Below are 18,702 nucleotides of genomic sequence, written 5' to 3'. Positions count from 1 at the left end.
CTTTGTGGGAACCATAGCTGCAGAATTAAGACAGTTACAAGCAACTGACACTCAATTATACCTCCCCTTAAATACTCTGACCTTGAAATGCCAAATAATTCCAACGATCCTCACTATACTAAAGGCTCACAATGGCTCCAAATATCCTATAGCATCCTTCTAATTATGATCTGTGTGCCAAATTTAAGTGTCCAGATATAATACACAAACATTATGCCTGAAGGACAGCTGTAAACTGCAGCTAAATAATTTCATTTGCTACAGCTGTCTTGAAAATTCCTCTTCCAGAGATGCAGCATTTAATGACAGCAGTAATGTGTTGCAGACTTATCTCCAGATACTGAAGTCTATGGTGGCACTTAGAATACTTGGGAGTACGTTCAATTACTTACACCATCAAAACACAGAATAAAACCTAGACAAATATTGCAATTCACAGTTTTAGAAGAAGTTCTAAAATGTATTTACAGGGCTTTTCTGTGACTGAGACTAAAGATGAATTGATATAGGATTCTGAGCTGAAATAAGTATGGTTCTAGTTGTACTAAATCACATCCAGAATTAGCAAGAAAAACCTTTTAGGCAGAGTCCTTTTGCTCCTGATTGGATGTGTAAGTAGCATAGCTTAACATATAACTCCAACTGGTAAATGACCTCTGCAAGTCCATCCACAGCATTTGATGAAGTGGGCCTACAAAAGTTGGCGTCTCTGAATCAGTCAGTCTATAAAGGTACCACACTTCCCTACCTCCTACCTATAAAAAAAATGCAGAAAAATCCAATACCAGCAAGTTAAATAAACGTTAACTTAAATCAAGATTCAAGTAGATTTTACAGTATATGGCCATGACTTTTAGAATCAGAATAAAAAAAAGCCATTGTTTACAGTAACTGGCTAACCAACTATAATGTCGTTAAAGCTTGAAGGCTACAAGTAATGACAAATTATTGTATGGAAAAATGTCATATTAATAATGAAAAACCAGCAAGCTAAAGTCCTCTGGTAAAGTGGGTACTTTCCCTTTTGTTTTAGTCATCTTTAAGAAGTTATTTTTTCTTTTCCTCATTTTTCCCAACAGTAAGCTCTTTAGTGTTGCAAAGGTATGTTTTTCTGTTTGTCAGCACTGCAGGCCATATTCCTAAGCTCTTACTCATGCTGAATAATAACTGGCTCCACAAATAGGTCCCATGACCTCAGTGTGGCTATTTACAGAATAAAATACCGTAAGTAAGCTAGAATCTGGCTCTTTATAAAAAGTTATTTCCCCCATTTGATTTTTTAATATTTTGGTTGGCTTAATTTTCTGTATAACCTGAAAACCTAACTTACAATACCACTTACCACCTGGCAGCTTAAGCATTAATATACAGAAGATGATAAGTTACCTCAGCCAGAGAATAAGTCTAAATTGAAATCTTAAAAAGACTTTTACTCTCAGTCCTACTCATCCTTCCCAGCAGTCCTACCAAACAAGTGGCAGGCCCACATTATCAGATTCAGTCTGCCCTGGAAATGCCCCCTGATCTTTTTGGATATGAGAGAAATTGGTGTAGCTTTAAAGCTTCTATTTTGTTTGAAGCTGCAATAGTTGGCTCTCAAAAAGGCAAGTTCAGTATGGTTTTTTTTAAAAGGCGCTATTCAGCTTGGTGCTTAAACTCAGATTGACCAATGATAAACCAGGACCTTACGAATCCTTAAAAATCCCTAATGGAAAATATTACTGCAAAGTAATATGCAAATATTCTAATCACTGCTCTAAATAGCAAAGAAGAGGAAATCAGTTAGACACAAGTCGAGAGGCTTTTAAATATACAGGAGAGCAAGATAAGTTAACAAACAGTTGGCTGCCAGTCTAGAAATAAATAGTTCAGAAGGGGTGATAAACACTGAAAAATAAATATTCAAGAAATTCAGTGGAATAAAAATGGCACGTTTGGGTTTGGAGCATCTCAGCAATGCTCTTTTATTTGGTTTTCCCAAATATTCATACAACTAACCTTTTAAACACTGGAGAGGGAAGTGTCAAACTTCCTACTGGTATAGCCCATAGAGGCATATCAGTTATGTACAGGAATCATTCCTGAATCACAAATGAGGAATTGTTGCAAATATTTAAGCAATGGTTGAGTGATTACATCAGTCAAAGGGAAGATCTTAAAGATAACTGCCCCAAGCCTCGCCGATGGTACTGACATTGTCCAGTCTTGCCCTTGTCCTCCCTGGGCTCTCCGCAGCCCTGCCTCACTCTGTGCCCCTTGGCACTGGGGTCTGTGCACCCCAAATGCCATGCCCTCTCTGGGGCCAGGGTCCCCATGCTGCAGTGGGCTCCCAGTGAGGCCTCCTCCTTCCCCAAATAGACTCACCCAAACCACCAGTCTTATACAACAGCAAACAAAACACAAGCCCATGGGCTATAACACAATACAAAAGGTCAGGCTGTGCTCTGACCCTTTAAAAGGATCAGGTTTCATCCCTGGCACTAAGTGTGTAGTAGGCAAAGGTACCTGTGGAGCTCATGAAGCCCCCTTCACCCTGGGTGCAGCATACCAGGCAGTTGCAGTATCAGTGAGCACATCCTCCCTGGGGGCTGCTAGTGAGGAACTGCCTTCCTGGCCTCAGCCCTGGGGTTTATATATGAGCCAGGCCCTGCCCCTTCCAGTCAGCTGACCGCTGGCAGGTGTGGACCAACTAACTCATTCTGGCTGCCCTGGTAACCAGCAGCCGGGGCTCCCCACTCACTGCTTGGGCTCTCTCCCTAGCAGTTTCAGCTCTTTAAAGGAGCGGGGCACCTAAGTGCTCTGCGACCGAGTGGTACACAGGTGTCCCAGGTAGAAGGTCCAATGATATAAACCCACGGGTGGGCTGACCATGCCCAGCTGACATGCCAGTGAATATGACAGTACCTGTTTATTCTGAGTGCTAATGTGTGCTCAATATCACGTTCGGTTACTGCGCCTCTTCCGATGCAACAGTGTTCTAATACTGTTTTGCCATTTGACAAGCCGTTAGATCAGTGCTTCCCAAACTTTTCCTCAGCACGACCCCATTTCCTCATCATGGCCTCTCACTTCCAACCCACAGCCCCCCACAACTCCAGGTGCCCCTCACTCCCCACCCACAGCCCATGGGAGGCAGCAGCTGCTGCAGCTGGAGCTGAGTGCAGAGCCCAGCTTCTCCCCCACCCACTTGCCCCATTCCTTCCGCCGCGGGCAGCACTGCCGGAGGAGAGCCCGTGGAGGGCAGGGAAGATGTAGGCTGCCCACTGCAGGCTTGGGGCTCCCTGCCCTGCCCCCCTCCCCCTGGGAGCTCTGCAGCTCAGTGGGTACGATCTGGCACAGGAGGGAGGGAGCGCCACACTATGTCGCTATGGCCATGAAGATCAGGTGCCCCCACTCACCCACAGCAGTGTGGGTGCAACTGTGCACTGCTGCTGCTGTGCCCCACTTTGACAGCCATGGTGGTGCGGCACCCCCTCCCACAATGAGTCCCACCTGCTGGATTGCAGAGGTGGGGACAGAAATCTCAGGGGGCACATTTATCATGACCCCATCTGCTGATGTTGCGACCCCATTTGGGGTTGCGACCCACAGTTTGGGAACTGCTGTCTTAGGTGTGAAGTTTTACTCTGGGAATCCCCTTGGCATTTAATAATTACCACCTGCCAAAGAAAAGTTAAATCCTACATTCCCCAGGGATCACCTTTCCTTCCTTCTGTGATCTGAGTTGAGAAGAGAAAGTGAGAGAAACAATGTAACATATAGCTGCTCTGAGCTAGAAGTGAAGATACAGCTTTCCAATGGATTTTCCCCCAACCCCTTCATATCTGCCATGCACAAAAACCACAGGATGTGAACGCAGGCTGGACCCCCAGTGCAGAGGTGAAGAAGTATTCCTTTGCTTCTCCCAGTGAAATTCAGCCTACACTATAAAATTCAGCACTTTTTACTCAGACTAAATATGCCTATTGATATCAACAGTTTTGCCTCAGTGATGTCAGTAAAATTTGATTTACGGTGTGTTTACACGTCACCGTATGGTGACACTGCTATGGCACCATGCTTTAGTTCTTCCAAAGGGAAGGACTAAAGCATGGTGCAGTACAGGTGGGTACCATGCCATGCGCACAACACACAGTTAGATTTTGCAACTACATCGTCATAGTGGTGCACTAACCAGGAAGCGTGCTACTACGGTGATGTAGCTGGCGATTGCACGCAGACCTGCGCGATTGCTATGTCACTGTACTGTGCTGCATGGCGACATAGCACGTTGTATAGACATGCCCTTAGAGTAGAAAGAAAATGCTGTTCAGCATGATTCTGCTGTTAAGAAAACACCGACTGTAATGATGCTACTCCTGTTATCTCAGTATTTACTGCTTTTCCTCCATGCTGAATCCACGCTCCTTGCAGCAGAAAGATGTGAGCAGAGGTTAATTAGCAGTCCATGGCAGCACAGTTATGTAACAACCCTTTTGCCATGGAAGGAAATGGGAAATATTGTGGAGGACCCATGCTCCATTCTCACATCCCAAACTCTTGCAGGTGGGATCTGTGGAATATTTCAGTAAGACTCTGTCTCCTGAAGTTAGCAGGGCCAAACCCATCAGCCCATTCCCCCTTGTGTCCCACACGCAATACAAATGTGAGGAAACCTCCCAAGCCCTCAATCAGTTCTTTCATACCAAGAGGACAACACAGTTCTTCAGTTCACTAAATGAAATACCCTTTCTAATGCATATGAAAAAAAGCTAAAATATCCCCTTACTATGTGGGACATGCACAAATACTGCTCCATATATTATTAATACTACCATATGTACTGAGAGGAGCATGCTGGGGTGCTTAATTAAGGGCATATGCTCTCATGTCTAGCGTACAAGAGAGCCACCACTTGAGATGCAGAATCTAAATACGAACCACATGTCTCTGCTAAGACAACTAATAAGTTGAGTGAAGATCGTGGGAGAAAGAATTTGGCACGATTATTTCATGTGAGCTTTCCAAGCCTTTTCTGTGTACTTTATATAGTGTATCAGTGAGCTTTTCACTTTATCTCAACTGTTTGATAAGACTGTTAAATATAAACTTGACTTCTTTGTAGAGGATTTCATGAACAGTACACTACATGGTATTTCTCAAGGAAGTAAGAGAAATAGTAAAACTACAGAGCTTCGTGAGGCAATAATTTAATTCTACAACACTCCCAAAGTCATTGAGTAAAGGTGTTCATCACTGTACTTACGTGGGAGGCGACACTGATATATCTTACTAGCTATTTCAGACTGATTCTTACTCTGCATTTTCATCTTGAAACAATATTATTAATTCTTTCATCTAGCTGAGAAGGGCTGAACTTGGGAAGGTAATGGCATGTGGTTATATGTTGTTATAACCCTCACCTGTTTAGTGATTCCAGCTGAAGAAAAAAAGAAGATATGAACTGAAGCACAGCTTCTCTCTTTACATAGGGAACAGTCTTGAAAATTCTGTAGCCTGAGTCCACATTATTTTTTGCTTATGGGGGGGGAGGCAAGGAGTCTCCTCATTGAGGTTTGTGTGCTTCCAAATGGATTGCCCATAACTTGGAATATCTTTAGACAGGATGGGAAATCAGAATTGTTAAAGAAATATGTCTGCCATTTCTCCTTCTCTTTGGTACTATTATACCTAGAAGAGGGAAACTATACAATACATATACAGCCCAATTCTTTGTTCTTCAGACAGGTATCATGCTTATTAATATCTTTAATCTAACCTTGCTACATTTCTAAGAACATTCTTCAAAAAATGAGATATTTTTATCCTTCAGTGAAAAAATACAGATGATAAAAAGCAGCTATGCAGTCAAGGTGAGACACAACAAAAGCACAGAAACAACATGCAGAAGCTTGAAAGACTCATGTCCGTGCAGAAAACTGGATAAAATAATTTGGGAGTGTGTGATTTGCAAAAGATTCAGGCTCCACCTCTCAGCTCCAGATGTCACACAGGAATGAAACATCTATTTTCATGTAAATACTAAGACAAAATCATTTTTAAAAGGTATCAGAACACTGGGACCAAACTAATCCCTACTATAAAATGAGGTAATTCTACCAACAGCACTAAACCCGGGCCCACATGCTTTATTTATAGCACCTACCTTATTCTGATAGATTCAAAGATCACATGACTACACATGCTGCGCCTTCCAGGAATGTTTCATTCATCAAGAGGGAATGAATAGTGTCAAATTTTAATGCTAGCTCTTAAATTTTATTAATGGCTTTTTAAGAAAATATCTCCCAATTCAGAACTCTTCAGCTTTACCGAGAGTTTTGGTTTTGGGTACAAAAAAAAGTGTTAAAGTATTCATTAAGGTAAAATGAGCCTTTTGTTCTCGCTTTTGCTTATTCTAAATAATTTGTTTTGTTTCTAGGTCTGTGCACTGATACTTAAACTGAGATTTTTAAAATGGCTGGGAACTGGCCATCCAGGGTTTTAAGGTAGCTGCAGACATCAGCATTACAGAATAAGCAATTCTTCTTATTACAGACCTTATCCAATTTCATTTTAGAATGGTAAGATTCCGATATACTTCAGTGCAATTTGGATTAGGCTCTAAACAGTTAAGAATTAAACCCCAGCTGCATTCCACCAAGTTGTCGTTCATATTCTAGCCATATCAGGAGATTATCCTTGGTGCAGGATTCCAGCATCTGCATCTAAGTGGTTCAAAGGCTAAGTGTAGGAAATCCACAAACAAAAACGCAAATCATCTTCACTGCATTGTTCCATACAGTGAGAAGGTAATTTCTTAATGCTATTATATTAAATTCGGGGTTGGGGGGAAGCAAACTAATCTATATCCTTTCAAAATGATTATGTTATCTACATGTCAATCCAATGTACAACAATTGGTTGTCCTTTGTTGTCAAATAATGAAAATTATAATCACTTGCAGAATGAAGAGGGAGGTAACTGGGGCACTGGTCCCTGGGGCTGACCCTGGGGGCAGGTGGGAAGGGGCTGAGAAAAAACAGAAACAGCTGTGCTGTTGGACTGGCCACTGCTGTGCCACTAGCAGCTCAGCCAGTGATTCTGCTCTGCCCATGCATCACTGGGCCCATGGCTCTCAGGCATCATGTTATGGCTCCGATTATAATGGTCCATAGCTACATAGTAAATTCAGGTACATTCTGAAATGGACTGGTAGGAGGACTATGCCTAGCTTGTGGGACACCATATCAGAAGAGCCAGAAGGGAGAAAAGAGGATGATTAGATGGTTGAGACGTGAACAAAAGAGAAACAGACAGATGCGCTTCCAGAAACCAAAAATGCCCATTCTCAGGGAGGTTGCTTGGTTGATCTGAGCCAATCTTGTAGCATGGACAAACTGCAGAATTTTGTCCAATGTGCTAAGGTATTACTCCCCAACTCGTGTCCCTTTCTCCCATCCAAGGATTGCATTCTTGTACACTGGCAATAAGTCAGCTGAGCTCCCCAACAATCATTTTCTATATTAAGCATATAATTCATGATTTGTTACAAACAAGGAGACCTTAAGCTGAAGCTGTTACTCTCTCAAACCTCTTTTTTCGAATGTGTTCATTTAGAAAGGCAAGGCAGAATCTAGCTAAATCTCCGAATTCCCCAACAGCAAAGCCCATGCAGTGCAGAGAATGAACCAGCCTGAACATCCACGTTTAAATATGGGACTACCCGATAAAGGCTGGAGAACAACGATGGACAACTGGCCAGTTTGACTTATCTGCCACGTACTGCTCATTCTCTGAGCCACGATGTACTGCAGCTTGTTGTCACCAGCTTTTATAATTGTCTCATTAGGACTTTGTTTCAAGACATCTGCAACAAGACCTCAGCTATGCATGAAGGGCCAGTCTAATAGCCAGCACAGTTTCTAGACAGAATTTACCTAACTCCAGTCCTTCACCCTTTGTGAAGATGCTGACCATAACATCATCTACCAAATCAATTCTTTCTGCATGTACAAAGATTGTTTTAAGATGCCTACAGTTCTGTTTACCCTGCCCAATAGCGACAGGATCCCTTACAAGTCTGTCCTTTCTCATGTTCCTCAGGTACCACCTGTGTGTAACAAGGAAGACAGTGCAATTGGTAGAGTCCACTTTCTCTGATATCAAACATCAGCCAGCCAACTAGAGGGAATAATTGTAGGGAATTGCGTTCTTAAGAGGCCCTGGCATGAGCCACTTGTAACCAACTGGGTCAAACTAGCAACGTGAATTAATTACTATGCAAAGGACTCCAATGGATATGAGATGCAACCCTCAAAAAATTTAAGAAACTGAAGGAAGTAATTTAAAAGGCCCCAGTCATGAAGTAGTAAAACAAGTGAAAGACTAAGCTGTCCATGGATGCTTCCAAAGGGGGCACTGGAATGGAAATTAACACAACTGGAATTAATTAAATTAATACATTTACTGGTATTGTTTGTGAACTGTATTAGTGTCATCTTGGACTCATAGGCCCATGTGTCAGTGCAGGGCACTACAGGAATTAAATGAACATCACTCATTAGCCTAGTTAATAGGCTGATTGTAAGAAATTGAAAGTCTGTATTATGTTACTATATTAAGGTTGTTTGTTAATTATTGTAATTGTGCTTGGTTGGGAAAGGGAGATGTGGGAAACTATAAATTTAAGAGCAGGGGCTGGCAAAATATGGCCTATCTGGCCTGCGGGGCCCCTAAACATTTTAGAAAATTAATATTTATCTGCTCCTGGCTGCCTGTCCAAGATGACAGGAGACAGGGGCAGTAAGATCCAGGGGAAGCCAGCAGGACTCAGTAGCACAGCCAGACCAGCCACGCCCTGCCCCATCCCCTACCCCTCCCAACTGGAAACCTCTGCCTGCAGCTGCTTTCACTGCTTCCCTGCATGCCTGCCACCTGCTCCAGCACCACATGGACCCTGGCTGCATCAATGGACCGCAGGAGCACAGGCTGCACAGTACCCCAGGGCCAGAAGTTGGGGAGGGGGGGTACATACGCAATGAGGGAAGAAGGGAGAGACTCTGTGTGTGCATGCATAGGGCAAATCCCACATACACACCCCACCATACACATGCACCCCACCTTGCACTGCCATACATGCAGGCCCCCAGACTCACACCCCCTCACACAGTCCAGCCACTCTCCCCTCATAAACCTCGTACCCACCCACACCCCACATATTGGTACACACCCCCACAAACTCCATCACCCCACACTCACTCCTACACCCACAGCCTCCCTCACACCCCCCTACAAACCTATACCCATCCCTCCATGCCCCCCACCCCCCAACAACATACAAGAGTAAAACTTCATTTCAAGTTATGGTGCCATCACCTCCATGCACACTACACAAACACGTGAATTAGGACAAAAATGTTTTTGAAACCAAATTAATGAATGTTGTAGACATTCAACTTTTAGAATATAATTTGGTATTTTTCTGGTTCTGAGATGGCAAAACCCCTTGCTAAAAGGAGTACTTCTGGGGGTAAGGGGAGGGCCTTCTGCTGGCAAAGGTCAGGGGTTAGGGGGCAGGACTTCCAATCACAAGATAACGACTGGGAGGTGGGCCACCTGTCAAGGGGTGGGGCTACCGATGTGGCCCTCGAGAGCTTGCCTAAATTTGGTAAGTGGTCCTCTGCCTGAAATAATTGCCTGCCCCTGTTTAAGAGGCTCTAATATAAGCCAGTTAGAAATGGTGGTTTTGTTGCACAGTGGTGATCACTTAGAATGCAGCCCCCATCTGACTCCTTGGCTCCAAGTGATTTCTGAACACCACAAGTTAATGTTGCCAGACACGGAGGCCAATTACCACTCTCTCTAGGGCTTGAGTGCAGGGCATTGACCAGGGTTGGTCACGGGTGGTGGTCTAGCAAACATGCTGTAGTATGAGAATCAGCCATAGCAGAAAAATGTAGAATGATTGTAAGTCTCTAAATGTTCAATAAACCGTATCAAATGGGATTAATATGGGAGTGACAGGAGGAGAAACTATAACAACCTTGCTTGATTTCAAGCTTTTGATTAATATCCCAGAGGTCTTTAAAAAAAATTTCTCAACCCACAAACAAGATTCAGGTTTTGATCCACTTTTGGCAAGCTGTTTCTTCATTATGCATGGAAAGAAAATGAATGTCAATAGCCTAAGAACCACAGCTGTCTCATACACAGTCTCAAATATCTGAACAGCTTTGAACCGCTGTCCATCTGATGTATCATATTACTAAAGCACCTGTCACTATAGTGTCTAAGCACCATGCAGCAATTAAAAGCTGCACACCCTAAAAGAGAAGTAGTCTCACAATCCCTCCCTGGCTTTCAGTGTGCTGTATGGATTTTTGTTTGACTATGTTTTGTCTTGCTTTACACATGCCTTATCCTTCTGCATTCTTGTTTGTCCAACTGCAAGTGGATCTTGGAGAGATGTCACTACTGGCCTGAAGCAATTATCAAATACTGCATTTGAACCTGAACATAGTCAAAGTCAGGCTCTCTGCCTGGACCTGCTGAAGTGGAGGTATCTGCCTACTGATGTAAGCTACCAGTTGTTGCCCACCTGGAGAGTACACTGGGTACTCTTTCTTTGAAGTGGTCCCAATCGCACGTAAAATCTTCCCTGTATTTTGCAGTGGGTTTCAGCCCACAAGGAATTTACAGGCAAGAAAAGAAGAGGCAGAGACAGAGGATGAGGAGCTGGAGACAATTCAGAGAAAGGGAAAGATCTCCTTGAGCCTGGCTTTGAACTTGGCTGTTGCACTGTAAATGAAGTTGGGAACAATGCTCTGCAGCTGCCCAAGAATGTACAGCTGCAAGCAGGAGGAGTGGGAGCAGGCAAGAGCTCGATAAATCAGCAACGTTGGCAGCTCCTCTGTGCATAATGCTCCACTGAAACCCTTTCTTCTGATAATCCATCTCCAAATCACTACTACTGGTGTTTCTTTAACTGGCATGCTAGGAGTCCATAGATGCTAGTACTGTAAGGTGCTGACATTCTATATGATCCCTTATTCTGGTGGAAGGGAGCTCCAGTGATGTCTGTGATTAGTCATCAGCATGATGAAGGTAGTGTAATAGGGAATGTGAGCCTTTAGAAAGAGATGGAGAGTTTATTCATGAACACAGCATACTGAAGCATGGGGTCACTTCTTGGTACCTGGGTCACTACACAAAACAAAAAAATGTGGAGTCGGGGAATTTAAATGTCAGAGTATGAAAAAACTCGGGGGTGACAGGGAGGACAGCTTTCAATAACTGTCATAGTTGCACTAAAAAGATGAGTACTGTATCTCTTTCTTAGACAAAACTTTGCATCTATATAGGAACTAAAAACAGCAATCGTATAAAGTTTGTGGGTTTGTAATGAGGTTGAGAAATGAACATAGCAAACCAGTCTACTGAAAACAGTTGGGATTTGCTATTCCTTCTGAACATCCTGTAGGAGGAAATGCAGTGGCTTCCTTTCTATATACCTGCACACTGTTCTTTTCCCCAGACTCAAAGCTCCCCATGGCAGCAGGAAATGGGCTGCAGATTTCATATTCCAAGTGAATGCTCATTAAACAAGCTCACTGGGACAAGGACTGTTTGTGGCTAAGGATGGGGCATTGCCTACCACATTGTGGCTTCTATAAAGCTGCAAAAAAGTAAAATATTAAAATGACAGCAAAGCAGCTTTGCTTTGGGTTACCCCGGGGTACTATACAAATTGTCACATCTAGAGCCCGAACAGAATTTAGGATCTTGACTACACAGCTGTGTGACAGATGTAAATCAAATACATCTTTAGTCAAAGATGAAGAGAAGGGATAACATAGGATTAAAAAGCACATGTCTATGGATTTGATACTGAGGGATACTGAGTCCCTTTGTAGTCTATTGAGTCCAATGACAGCAGCAGGTGCTCAGGATCAAGCTGTGCATTTAATATAGTCCTCTGCCTGAAAGTCCTACAGAATAAAGAACTGGTTTTAGGCAACAAATATATTCCACAAAGCTACTGCTGAGTCCTCACATAAACATTTGACAGACACACTGGACAGAATTTCTGGGTTTTGTTCTAGATTCAACAATGTAAGATCAGACTCAAAAAGCAAACAAACACAGAACCATTTTGCACTTTTGAAAATTCAGAACTACATATCCTGATCTGTACAAAATAAACAGATCCTTTTGGAAAGACTCTATGGAATCACTAAACTTTATAATACACAAATTTAATTGAAAATTATCTTTCTGCCCTAGAATATGTAGGATGTTTCAAAAATACTTATTAGGAGAAAAACATTCACTAGTGAATGCTACAGATTAGTGTAGTTAGTTCCTGGTTATGTTAGTGTAAAGAGATGTTGCTTTCCACCTTAATCCATTCTTTCTGGCTGTCAGAAACTTGACAAAAGTTGTGGCAGCAGCACTGTGATTTAGTTTCTCAAGTCTGGAAACTACCAGAAGGAAGTTTTCACTTTACAGAACATGCACTAGCTGAACTAAGCCCCAAATATGATGATGAACAAACGACAATATTACCAGTCTAGGCATGTATGGTATAAAGGAAATTAGGGAAGACATTTACAGCTATATATAATTTAACATTACTTTTAATATGCTAAAGAACTGCTGTCTGCAGTTGTCCTTCTTAGTATTTGAAGTTTGGATGAGCCTATATGTATGTCTATAGGCTTGCTATAACTACACAGAGAACACATCTAGCTACAGTCTATACCCATTTTTAAATAACCAGAAATATCTACATCTTTATTTCAGATTCAGTTTCTTAAGCCAAGCAAGTTATCTTGCTTGTTCAAAACTGAAAAATGAACCTCATAAAACAGTTCTAAAAAATCCTCTGGAGTAGCCTGAGGACAGACAATCTTTTTTTTATCTTCCTGAATTCTTTCTTGTTCAGTTTTTATCTCTACTATAAGTTAATCAAACTGCCTGCAGCACATAAACTATTAACAGAAAAACGAAACCTATATTCAAAGAATGATGTATTTCTCTATGTAATCATTTGAAAGAAAACACCCAACAAAGTTACTGTATAAAGTCAAAGCACCCTGCCTTCCCCTAAAAAACCACCACAAGTGCTTGTCCATCTGCTCTGAGAATGCAACATTTTCCCTCCTAATTAGCTTCAGTGACTTTATCATACATCAAGCTGAAGAAAAAGAGATGATCTTTCCCCTACCCTCCCACTCTCTAAAATTAACTGCAGCTACAGTACTAAGGATGAAACCGGTGCTGAATATTTCTTGGCAAGCATGCCATAAGTGCACGTGCCAGCAGTGTCATCTGTGGAATGTAGTAAAGCTGGCACACGAATGGTGCGCTATCTTTCAGGGCAGCTCTCGAAATGATATTTCCTCATGCAAAGAGCATCTTCAGTGTCATGAGCTCTTCAGGAGTCCATTTTTGTGAGATACATTCCATAAAATGAGCGTCAGTGTTATTTTTAATGCAAGTTTCCTGTTAGCAGTAAATATTAAAAGGATGCTTGAGTGCATAATTCACACAATGCAAAAAAGTTAGGTCATACCATCCACTGGCATTTCTTTCTATTCCTACAGTCACATTCCTACAGCCTTATGTTATACTCTTCCCTTTCAGTATCTCAAAATGTAAACCTCTTGTCTAAAATACTTTGGATAAGTGCAATAGGCATAAAGTCCCTTTCCAAGCTTTTTTAAATTTAAAAGCTTCTATTAATCTTCGAGTACTGGAGAGTGCTTATTATGGCACTTGGGATTTATGTGGTTTATAATTTATCAGAATACAGTACAATAAAACATATGGTACAGAATTACTAAACAGCAGTAGTCTACAGGCAATGAAGTGGTAAAGGCTATTACTGTCTAACAATGGATGAAATTTGTGGACATATAAATTACCTGCCAAAAATACAGGTTCAGGCTGATCAAAACTATTCACTAATTTGGCAAATGTGTTTGGTTGAAAAATAATGGGGAATTTTTTTTCTGAAAAGTTAAAGAACTTCCTTTCAACATTTTGAAATGAAATGTTTTGAACTGAAATGACCCAAAATATTCTTTCAGGGTTTTTTTTTTTTTTTTCCCAGTTTCTAGTTTCACCAAGAAATTATTTCAGGCTACCCCAAAACTAATTTTTTTCGTACTATTCATGCTGGCCCCCACAGTGAAGAATCAGTTCTTTGCATTGTGATGTCTCCCTTTGCAATTTCATATCCTACAAGCTGTTTATGAAAATTTTCCAAAGACAATATAGACAATGCAATTCAGAGATCCTCTTAAAGAAAGAACATATATATTTACTTACTAAAAACATCCCCTCTTGGTTTCTGCGGATCTATTTGTATCCTGTTGTCAACTGTAATTCCAGGGGGAGAGGTAGCTTCCGCAAGCACAAGGGAAGGGTCTTTCGTTGTTAACCTTGGGGTTCTTTCCGGTGGTGGTGTACTCAATGATGTTGTCGGTGGTGGAGGTGGAGGCCTTGTTACTGGTTTCAGTACTGGTCTTGTTGTAATCTGCTTTGGTGCAAACCTGGTAGTTGGTTTGGGTGCAGGCCGCGTAGTTGGCTTGGGCGTAGGTCTTACTGTCGGCTTGGGTGCAGGCCTTGCTGTAATACCAGCAGGTATATGCGGTGGTCTAAATGGCTGTCTTGTGCCTCCATTATCAGGCACCCTATTGGTCATACCACTGCTGCCTTTAAGACGTGTACTGTTGCCTTTGAATATGTTATATGGACTTGATGGTTCAATCATAACTTTAGGAATAACTGCAAAGAGAGTGAAAATGGGAGGAAATTGGCACCTAAATATCTCTACTGACAAAATAAAGCCTAGTGCATTAATATAAAGTTGAAATCATTGTTCTTGTTTGATTTTTTACTGATTAAAGAGAAATATTTGAGAATCATTTCTACCTTATCATCATATGCTTTTAGAAAGGCCACTTATCATAGTATTTGTAGGGACTTGGAATAGCTTGGAATAATGTAGAGTGATATTACTAAAAAGGGAGTATATATTCAATTGCCTGTAGTATTAAGGTATGGAGCAATGAGCAGTGGAAATGACAGCCTAATCAGGTAGCACAATTAATGAAAAGCTGGGGCAGAAACATGCATTTTTCATTAAGCTCCAAAAGTGACCAGGTCTGGACTTCCTCCTCAAGCAATTTGCCTATCCTATTCCAAACAGTAGGTTCTGCCACTAAGAAAAGTGCCCTTGCAAATATATCTGAAGTAGTCCAACTGAATGCAGGGGTCACAAATGACCATTTTTGTGAGTCTTCAAGATAAATGGAAATGAAGATACTGGAAAGACTGAGACCTTTGTAGACATTAACTACAGGAGGTCCCTTAAGTTCACCCAGAAATGAACTGACAGCTGGTGAAGAGTATAGGGTACAGCTATAATGTATTTGAATCATCTTGCCCAACTCAAGAAGTAGGAGAACCACAGTCAATACTAGATTCTAAGAAACTTTAAGTGTAGTTGGAGGTACAGGCTGCTATGGTTGTTGGGCCTGATCTACACACACACAACGGTTGAATAACGGTGTAATTAAACATTTTATTTTAAAACATTTTAATAAAACTGATGCAAACCTACATATGAGAGCTCTTAACGTGATTTATGTCTGGCTTATACTGGCTTAGTTTGCCTTGGTAAATTTAGAGGTTCAAACTAAAGCAATGGAATTAGTTTTAAACAAATGTAATAATGTCTAGACACATGGAGCTTTCTTAATGATTTTAGCTAATTAAAACAGGTACAATTCTGTATAGAAGAGACTTAGATGTGACTTCACAAACCAAAGCCCCATCTGAGAAGCCGCACAATCTCTTCTTTAGCAGCAGCCCACAAAATGTGTTCCAGGATGTTTTTACTATCTAGGAGTCCAGGAACAGAGTCTAGCAAGACTCTGAGACTGAAAATCAGTTTAACCATGGGTGGGCAAACAGCTTTATTTTGAGGAGAAGCAGCAAGCTTTACCAGTTCTTCAAAAATGCTTTCTACTGCCAATCAACATTAACTCTGCTTCATACTGATTGAATCTGAGCCAACCGGTTTTCATCCAGGTCACAGTCTCTGCCAAATACTGGGAGAGCAAAGAAATAGTGTTATCTTGGCCCCCCAAAAATGACTTAGAGCTGCGTGTCATCCATGTAATAATGGCACTATACTCCATATTGCTTCACAATCTGCCCTACCATCACTGTATCCAAAAAGTGACAAAATTGTAGTCCCTACAAATGAGACCATTATCAACAGTATGTAAGGCTATTAAAAGATTTATCATCAAGGACATCTGTTGATTGCCCTGAGGAAACAGTGCTCTTGTGAATTTCAACTGATTTGAAAATGGCATGTCAAGATCTGTCAAAGTCTTACATGTTTGCCACCTGACAGGCATCAAGATTATATGGAAATCACAAAGTCACACTGCAAATCCTATCTATCCTTATTTAGCACACGTTTGTAACCTAACACTGAGAAAGTCTGTTTTTTATTCAGAACTCACCTGGCCATCTATTAATATAACTCCCAAATATCAAAATGTTTAAATCCACCATTTCTTAAAATACACTAGCATGGAACAAAGCATTTTGATTTGGGCCTGACTTCAGTTAAGCATGTCAGCAAGTTTCAGTGCTTTGCTGAGTAGAGATGGACTTAAGGATACACTTTACTGAATCAGGGCTATTGCTGTTAATGTTCTACATTTGATGTATAATTGTTTCAAATCTAAGATAGTAGCCACATCTACACATCACTGTATGGTGACATTGGAATGGCGCTGTACTTTAGTACTTTCTTTTGGAAGTACTAAAGCATAGTACAGCATGGGTGGTTACTACATCGTGCGCGTGGTGCACAGTTAGATTTTGCTGCCACGTCATCATAGTGACACACTGTACCAGGAAAGTGTGCCACTATGGCAACAGCTGCTGATCACGTGTAGACCCAGATGATTGCTACATCGCCATAGTGCACTGTACAGTGATGTAGCACGTCACTATGTTCCTATAGGCTGACATGTAGATGCATCCAGTGAATCATAATGAATGGTTGGTCAGTGAATGGATAACTATATGTGGGCATTACTTGATGCACAAAAGATAAGTTGTTAAATGCATCCCTCCCTAAGAAAATTCTTTTAACTAAGTTAATTATTGTATTATGCCAATTTAAATTTAAAACACACTTTAAGATCCAGATCATGTACCCAAGATTTACATTAGGAATATTCTCTCCCTATGTGATTCTCTCAGTTCTAAATAGAATGTAGTGCATGGGAAAAGGGATATCATTCAAATGGTGCTGAGCTCTTTACCATCCTCCCCTTCTTTGGACCTCCCCACCACATTGGATGGAATGGGGCCATGAATATTATCAGGTACAGATATAGCCTTATTATGCATGTCTCTAGGGCAGCCATAGCTGAAGGAAGTACTTGACAGTCCACTGGACTAGCACCCAGGGGGAGCCTAGAGCTCCATCTGGATGCTGCAGGGGGTTGGTGCAGGACCAGATGGGGCAGGAGCAGATTGCTGCTCGGAGCAGCAAATCTGCTCCCCCATCCCTGCATGTGTAGACGCCTGCCCAGGGTAAATTACTCTAAAGTAAACCCGCCCCCACAGCATTTGCACCTGCAGACACACCCAGTTGCTAGGGAAAGAAAACTAGGGAACTCTTAGAGAAACTCTCTCTCTGAGTGCTCTCTCACAACTGTGTGGAGAAGAGGGCAAGCTGTGTTATAAGAATGCACACAGTGTTTACAACAGAAGGAAACCATGAGAGGTACGTGTCATGACCAGGCTCTGAATTACTTAATGCACTTTCACCTCATAATGGGAACAACTAGAGTCACCTACAGAATGAAGCTGCAAATGGGGCTCACTGGATGTTATCTTACTAATGAAAAAGTCTCATGGAATGATATTTTTTATCAAGGCCTGTTAAGACTCATAACATTCTGAATACAGTAGCTGGTCCTCTATTGTCTTTCATACATACTTAAGTGAAACTGAGCCTGATACTGCTACATCTGAAAATTACTGCACAGGATTCATTACAATGTTTTTCACCTTTCCCAATAAACAGTCTCACTGTTTGGCATTTGACTTAAGTATTAAGGCCAAAAAAATGTGAAGCAATACATACGTATGCAGTTTGTTCCATCACCTCTGTAGCCTTCTTTACATTTACACTTGTAGGATCCCTGCGTATTGTAACAACGGGAAAAACCACCACACTGATATTGGCCAATTGAGCATTCATCTATGTCTGTAAAATAAAATTGTATAAAAGCTATTTATGTAGGAGAAAGAACTTGCCTTTTTCTTCAAAATAAATGGATATGACCCTTTAAAAAAATGTTCTGAATTTTAAAAGTACAATAAAATTATGCCATAGCTGAAAAAAAGAATCACTATTAAATTAACTGTGTTTCATAGATGGTAAGCTGAGAAAACCCTTTAGACCACTGACAGACATGGGGGGAGGTAGGGGAGAACACACTTTAATAGAAGCAGCAGTGCGTTAGCTCAGGCTGGCTCCACAGCGTCTGTATTGATCAGGCACTTCAGTGGGACTTTTTGGCATTTTTACCTAAAGCTGATTCAATCAGCTATTAGATAAAAGCACCTAAAAAGCTCCACTGAAGTGCTCCATCTATATAGATGTTGGGAAAGCTGGGT

The 18,702-nt window shown here is 41.5% G+C and overlaps 1 protein-coding gene across 3 annotated transcripts in view; it reads right to left on the bottom strand.

The window, feature by feature from the left end:
* Positions 1 to 18,702, bottom strand: part of NPNT (nephronectin) — a 93,930-nt gene that overhangs the window by 25,132 nt on the left and 50,096 nt on the right. For all 3 annotated transcript variants that reach the window (XM_019521929.1, XM_019521931.1, XM_019521930.1), the window contains 2 exons: positions 18,167 to 18,289; positions 14,314 to 14,772 (listed from right to left, as the gene is read on the bottom strand). In XM_019521929.1, the coding sequence (XP_019377474.1) occupies positions 14,314 to 14,772; positions 18,167 to 18,289 (582 nt within the window). The remainder of the gene's footprint in view (positions 1 to 14,313; positions 14,773 to 18,166; positions 18,290 to 18,702) is intronic.

The sequence above is a fragment of the Gavialis gangeticus genome, unplaced genomic scaffold (assembly GCF_001723915.1).
Source record: "Gavialis gangeticus isolate Ggan-Ray unplaced genomic scaffold, GavGan_comp1, whole genome shotgun sequence".
In the NCBI taxonomy this organism is placed as follows: domain Eukaryota; kingdom Metazoa; phylum Chordata; order Crocodylia; family Gavialidae; genus Gavialis; species Gavialis gangeticus.
This window is presented reverse-complemented; position numbering and strand designations above follow the sequence as displayed.